Raw genomic sequence first — 7,185 nt, forward strand, 5'->3', positions numbered from 1 at the left:
ATTTCAATACTCAATATTAAAAACAATGCAAGATTTTATGTTTTATCTATTAAAATAATATACTGATAAATACCATAAAAATATAATATACTCCCAAATACCTAGTTAAAAAATAATGATTAATATCAATTAAAGTTCCAAACATAAATAATTCATATCTATAATTTTACTGAACAATAATTTTTAAGTAAGAATACTGTTAAGCCCACTTTAATACACAAGTTATAATGATTGAAGTTCTAAAGGTAACATTACTTTATTATTAGCAGCAAATCTTTTTAGCATTTCATATTGTCTAACTGTATTTTCAACTTCAGACCTAATCATATTATTTGAATGTTGGAGATCGTCTAACTCTTGATATTCTTGAGATTTCTCTGTTTCTAATTCATCCTTTTGTTCAATTCTCTTGATTCGGCAACTGCAATACATAAGGAAGTAATTGTTATGTCAAAAGTAGGTAACAAAAATCAATACTTAGATAAAGTGTATGACTATTTAATAATAATTTTACAAATGATAGCAAAATATAAAAACTAGACAGATAAACTAACAATGAATTTGTTGAATTTTTTAACAAAGTATGAAATTATATAATGTTATCTTACAAACTTAAAAAAATTTACCTAGCAGCATATCCACGATTTTTTAATGTCCGTCTACGCTGTTTCATACGTACTATCTGATCTCTAGTTAGTCCACGCATCTTTAGTTGACGGTTTAAATCACGTACAGATATTGTGACCAACTCATCGTCGCTTATATCCAAAACTGGACTTGGCGATAGCGGTGGTGGCTGTAAACCAATGCATAAGGTAACAAACTTAGTTTTGCGAATATTATTCAAGTAAAATTTGGATCTGTCAATAAACTCACCAAGTATTCTCTTTTTAAAGGAGACATGTTCATTAAAATTGAAATTAATTCGACCACAAATGATAATAACTAGACAATTAATATACTATTTTCTTTTTAAAAATGACTAACTTAAGCTGAGAGAGGGATATAATTAAACGCAACTACGAAATATTAATAATTTGTTTTTATACTTGCAAGTAGTCCTAATTTTTCCTTTCTATTTTTCGTCTATACATAATTTATAGTCATTATCATTACACACACAATATCGCGGTCTATACCACAGAGTAAGAATTATACTCAATTGTGTATTGTCTATTCCTTATGTGGTTGTAGTCGGAGTGGTGAACACTGAAACAATTTTATAATGGTAAATAGTTAATAATGTTCATGAGTTAATACTACAATAGCTTTATTTGCAAACATAGATAAGGTTTATCTATAATCGTAGTGAGTAGTGACAGGTGACAGTAACTTTACTGCATTAGTGTTAGACGAAGTAAAAAAAAAATAACAAAAAAAATAGAAAGTACAAAATCGCGGACTATCTACCTTTGTTTTATAATAATATTATAATAATAGCTTTTACCGTTTACCACATTCTATTATATTTTATTACCTATCTTTTTAATCAAATGTAAAATAAGGCAATGAGATTACAGATGTTCACAGTAAAACTTACAAGGTCCTTGTGAACTGATGTTAGTAACAATTATTCCGATAATTTCATACCGTCATTTTGTAGTGGGTAGTGCCGTACTGCCGTAGTGTTCAGGTGTTCAAATCCATGAGTCAATCAACTTACTAAACACGAGTTTTTTCCCTATCGAAAAGAGATTTTTAAAATTTATAAACTATTTACAAACATTTTTGAAAATCTACCATGTCTGCTATAAGCTTGTTAAATCCCAAGGCGGAATTTGCTCGTGCCGCTCAAGCGTTGGCGGTGAACATTTCGGCTGCAAGGGGCATACAGGATGTGATGAAAACCAATTTGGGACCAAAAGGAACAATGAAAATGTAAGCCCCTTAAATTTTAAAATTATATGCTAAACATTATGTTTACCTTAAATTTCTCATGGATATCGTTATATTCATATAGTTTTTACAGGTAAAATTTAGTTATAGGTTATTCACAATAGTTTTTAAATCATATTAGCCCTCATATCAATTATCTGCTAAACTTGCAAATATTATCCTAAGCTCATAAAGCTTAATCTCAGAAACTTTTAATTTTAATTTTAATTTATATCAATATTTATAAAATAAAGTTTTATAGCCATAATATGACACTCGTTACCCAGGTGTATAATATAAAGAAGTTAAGTATCTATTTACCTATTCAAATTTTGGTATTAAGTATATTAAATAAAAAATCAGAATTTGAACAAATACTTAATAATAAAAATATGGATGTATGTTTAGTGTACAGTAAATTATTGATAAATCCATAAACTTGTATAACCTAAAAGCCATAATATAAAGTGAATGAAATGTTATGAATCTAAATTAATAATTGAGGTATGAGAAATTGTATCTTATGAACTAGATTTGTTGTTCCATTAGTATTTTTAAAATTTTAAATAAACTTTAATTACATTGTAATTATTATTATTTGTTTATAGGTTAGTCTCTGGAGCTGGAGAAATTAAAATTACCAAAGATGGTAATGTGCTCTTACATGAAATGGTAATATAATTACTTTTAATCTAAGGTTTACTCTGTTCTTTTAATTAATTATTTATAACATTAATAGCTTATACCTATTAATAATGTTTAATTAAATAATTTTCCAAATTTTAGATGATAATTAATTACATATTTTTTGATAATATTTATAGTCTGATTATTAGTATAACTGAAAATTAAACAGCTAATATTCAAACCTCTTTACAATCTTAAAAGTGAAATATTTTGGTTAGAGTTGTAGCCCTCCCAAAATGTCAACCTTAGTTATGTTCATTGTATTTAAAACATATATTTATTGGTATACTAGCAAATTCAACATCCAACTGCTAGTCTCATTGCCAGAGCTTCTACTGCCATGGATGATGCTACTGGTGATGGTACAACTTCAACTGTTCTCATCATTGGTGAACTTCTTAAACAAGCTGAAAACATGATCTCTGAGGTATATATTAGATATATAAAATAAAACTTTTAAATAATTAAACTTTTATTTTAGGGTGTACATCCTAGAGTGTTGACAGAAGGCATGATTAAAGCAAGAGATAAGGCATTGGAACTTTTGGAAAAAATTAAAGTTGAAGGAAAACCAGATCGCCAAAGACTGTATGATGTAGCTACTACATCTCTTCGTACTAAAGTTGATAAAAAATTAGCTGATCAAATGGCAGATATATGTGTTGATGCTGTATTAAATGTGCAACGTGAAGATGGAATTGATTTACACATGGTTGAATTAATGGAAATGCAACATAAGACATCTACTGCAACAACTCTTGTTAGAGGTAAATTTATTTTACTCATTTAAAAATTAAATTATAAATAATATGTACCTAATAAAATTATCTTGCCTTAGGTCTTGTTCTTGATCATGGTTCTAGACATCCAGATATGCCAAGAAAAGTTGAGAACGCTTATATATTAACTTGTAATGTTAGTATGGAATATGAAAAAAGGTAATAGTTAATTTATTATTATTTTAATTTTTTATTTATATTGAAATATTGTTATTCAGTGAAGTGAATTCTGGGTTCTTTTACAAAACTGCCGAAGAAAGAGAAAAATTAGCATTAGCGGAACGTGATTTTATTGAACAAAGAGTTAAAAAAGTTATTGAATTAAAACGTAAAGTTTGCCCTCCTGGATCTGGTAAATCATTTGTTGTCATAAATCAAAAGGTAATTTATAATATATTGAATCTAATTAATTTGTTAAATAATATATCTATATTTGTTTTACTTAAATGTGTTTTACTTTATTAATTTGAATTTTAGGGTATTGATCCATATTCTTTGGATATGTTAGCAAAAGAAGGTATAATTGGCTTAAGGCGCGCCAAGAGGCGTAATATGGAACGTCTCTCATTAGCATGTGGAGGATCTGCCGTCAACAGTGTTGATGATTTAACTGAAGATATACTTGGTTATGCAGGATCTGTTTATGAATATGTTTTGGTATGTATTATTTTTTTTTATAATTATTATTTATTATGTAATCTGTATATTTAAAATTAATTCAATAATAATTACATTTAGGGTGAAAATAAATACACTTTTGTTGAAGATTGTAAGAATCCTCTTAGTGTCACCATATTAATAAAAGCTCCTAATAAGTACACATTAACTCAGATCAAAGATGCTATTCATGATGGTTTAAGAGCAATCAAGAATTCCATTGATGATGGTAATTATTAATATTTATTATCTTATTTATGAATTGTTTCAAATAGTAAGTAAGGTTATAAATCAATAACAAAAACAAGAATTTGCTATTAGGCTTCCCAATACTATATGGTCTATCTATTTATAACATTGAACAAACACAATCCCATGTAGTCATTATTTCCTGTACATTTCATCTAAAGTCTTATTTATTTTAACAATAATTAAATAAATTCCAATTTTTAATTTACATAACTAATGGTGAGCAAATGTGCAACATAAATTAATAATTAAGCTAGTTTAAAATAGAAAGATGATAAAAAGAATTAAGTAGGGTTCAGAGTTCAGACTAGGTTTTTAATATCGACTAAGTGTATACAGTTTTTGAGTTTTATGAGTGGTCAATTATCTAATAAAGTATAGTAGAAAAAGTTGATTTTTTTAATATTTCAGAAGTTAGGAAATTATTTAGTTTCTTTAACACATCTGAATATTTTTTAAATTTCAAGGAATAAATACTTATTTATTTTTTAAATTGATTTAAATACTCAAAATTATTGTAATGTAACCGAGAAACTTTAACTTAGCTTCAATAATATTTTGAATTTATTATACTTTTATTCTCTAAACTACTTTGTATTAATAAATTATCCTTGTGATTTAATGTAATAATGAATCTGTATTTCATATTTATATGGTTTTTATGTTTATAATTTATAAATATTAGGTTTTTAAAAGATTTTATTAACATATTTCTACTTGTCTTTATCCTAAAGGTCTGGACTCAATTTATAAATATCAGTAATATACTATTATATATTTTTAGTGATCATTGTATTTTAGACTAAAAATATCTTGTATTCATATGTTTTGAATAACAGTTATTGTAGTCCATAGAATTACTTCAGATTTTTGTTTTTATTGGTTTTAAAATAATTAATAATTATGTTCATAATATCATATATTATAAATTATAATACCTATAGATAATTACATATTTTTACAATAATCTAAAAAAATATAATTATACATATTATAATTATTAATTATTTAAATTGCAGGTGCTGTAGTACCAGGTGCTGGTGCATTTGAAATATTTGCTTGGCAAGAACTTCAAAAATTTAAAGATGAAATTAAAGGCAAAAGCCGTTTGGGAATTCAAGCATACGCTGAAGCTTTGTTAATCATACCTAAAACTATTTGTAAGTATATATTTGACGAACTTGATTTGTCTGATGTTGATTGGTTATTTTACCTAGCTTTTAATATTATGATTTAAACATTTTAGCAATCAACAGTGGTTTTGATGCTCAAGATATGATTGTTAAATTACAAGAAGAGTGTAGAGAAAGTGTAGGTCCAGTAGGAGTAAATGTTGATAGCGGTGAAGTTCTTCAACCAGTTGATGCTGGAATATTTGATAATTACTGTGTTAAAAAACAAATCCTGAACTCTTGGTAAGATCATAATATTTTATGTAAAGTTTAAATTTTTTTCTTTCTAATTTATTTTCTTCATTATTTTTTTAGTACTATTATCGCTAGCAATTTGTTGCTTGTCGATGAAATAATGAGAGCTGGTATGTCGTCACTCAAAGGATAATAATGCTTATTTGTTTGTTTTTTTCCATTATGCTTATACACCTAATTTTTATATTACTAAAAAGTTTCTAACATAAAGTTTCTACTTTAATTACAATTTAATTCTAATAAATTTTCTAAAACATTATTTGTGTTTTAATGTCATTATTCATAATAATTTGGAAGAATGTGTTATATTTATTTGAAAAATCATATTATTCAAAATTAATTAATCTTATGAAATATATTTATTACTAGACAGATAAAATACAATACTAAATTTCAAATTTTACTCTTAAAAATTAACAAAATGTGTATTTTAGTAAGACTATAACAATTGCAAATCTTTTTTTCAAACATTAAACACTGTTGTAAAAAAAAAAAAAAATGTACATAGAGATTTGATCGTTTAAGGACCATGTAACAAAAAAAGATATATTTATTTGTACTTTTATGCATAGCAAAAATGAATTCTAATAAGTTTGTTTTTTCAAAACAATTATCTCTAATCACACCCCTACTTCAAATAGTAATCTGTATATACGTGACATCAATAATTTGGAGTGTTTGACCAGAATTACGCCATTGTATGGTTTTATATAAGAGATGTTTACATGATTCATTATTAATACTTATTTAAACATAACTAATACTCTTAAAGTTTTGAAAAAAATATCAGTTTTAGGCTTCTCCTTTGCGTGTATAAAATTAAAAATTCTTATGCTTCTAAATAATTAAACTATATAAAAACCCAACTTATCAACACAGATTATGTTATTTCCGTAACTTTTATAGTAGATAATTCACATTCACTAATTTTTAAAGTAGCAAAGCTAAACATAAATTTGCTATAGAAGATTGAGTCAACATTAATTGTAGCGTCTTTCTAAGTAAGTAACTATTTCTTGAATTACTCAAATATCAAACAATTTATATTAAAATATTAAGTTTATTCATAAATATTACTAGGAAACTTGACGAAAATTACTTATTGTGAAAACCAACTTTAAATTTACATATTTGGAAATTCTCAAATTAAGATATTAATATTAATTACATGAACCATAAACTTAGACCAAGTTCTGCACACCAGCAATAACATAATGACAGTATACTATAAATAGTTAATTGTCTCATTCAGTTAAGACATTAATAATCTTAAGCATTTAAGTGTCAACTTTGTTGTACTATTATTTTAAAAACTATCAGAACTACCCTAGTAATCTAGAATATAGAAACAAATGACATTCTCAATATTTAATTTTATTACTATATTGTGTATTTTAAAGTCAATACTAATCATTTAATATAATACATTTATTGATCTTATCTAATCCCCCAAAATAATTAGTTAGATACTTTTATTTCATTATTTGATGAATAATTGGTAATAACATAAG

General features: G+C 25.5%; 2 protein-coding genes across 2 annotated transcripts; one reads left to right on the forward strand and one right to left on the reverse strand.

The window, feature by feature from the left end:
• Positions 1-71: 71 nt before the first annotated feature.
• Positions 72-1,430, reverse strand: LOC113557054 (transcription factor MafK). Its single transcript, XM_026962337.1, has 3 exons — positions 877-1,430; positions 627-796; positions 72-421 (listed from the first exon to the last, which is right to left on the reverse strand). Exons 1-3 carry the CDS (start codon positions 907-909, stop codon positions 223-225), a joined length of 402 nt encoding a protein of 133 aa, XP_026818138.1. The 5' UTR covers positions 910-1,430; the 3' UTR covers positions 72-222.
• A 171-nt stretch (positions 1,431-1,601) lies between these two features.
• On the forward strand, positions 1,602-5,933 carry LOC113557053 (T-complex protein 1 subunit zeta). The gene is made up of 11 exons (XM_026962336.1): positions 1,602-1,878; positions 2,484-2,547; positions 2,855-2,989; positions 3,044-3,329; positions 3,401-3,500; positions 3,560-3,722; positions 3,819-3,998; positions 4,080-4,227; positions 5,267-5,407; positions 5,494-5,662; positions 5,735-5,933. The coding sequence occupies exons 1-11, from the start codon at positions 1,742-1,744 to the stop codon at positions 5,805-5,807; spliced, it is 1,596 nt and encodes a 531-aa protein (XP_026818137.1). The 5' UTR covers positions 1,602-1,741; the 3' UTR covers positions 5,808-5,933.
• The last annotated feature ends 1,252 nt before the right edge of the window (positions 5,934-7,185 follow it).

Source organism: Rhopalosiphum maidis, chromosome 4 (assembly GCF_003676215.2).
Source record: "Rhopalosiphum maidis isolate BTI-1 chromosome 4, ASM367621v3, whole genome shotgun sequence".
Taxonomy (NCBI): domain Eukaryota; kingdom Metazoa; phylum Arthropoda; class Insecta; order Hemiptera; family Aphididae; genus Rhopalosiphum; species Rhopalosiphum maidis.

Bases quoted from the DNA above. Each gene is read 5' to 3' on its own strand.
- LOC113557054 (XM_026962337.1), bottom strand. From the start codon at position 909: ATGAACATGTCTCCTTTAAAAAGAGAATACTTG. The intron at 797-876 runs GTGAGTTTATTG...ATTGGTTTACAG, and splicing joins CTTTAAAAAGAGAATACTTG to CCACCACCGCTATCGCCAAG. The intron at 422-626 runs GTAAATTTTTTT...TATGTATTGCAG, and splicing joins AATCGTGGATATGCTGCTAG to TTGCCGAATCAAGAGAATTG.
- LOC113557053 (XM_026962336.1), top strand. From the start codon at position 1,742: ATGTCTGCTATAAGCTTGTTAAATCCCAAGGCGGAATTTGCTCGTGCC. The intron at 3,501-3,559 runs GTAATAGTTAAT...ATTGTTATTCAG, and splicing joins AGTATGGAATATGAAAAAAG to TGAAGTGAATTCTGGGTTCT. The intron at 5,408-5,493 runs GTAAGTATATAT...TAAACATTTTAG, and splicing joins AATCATACCTAAAACTATTT to CAATCAACAGTGGTTTTGAT.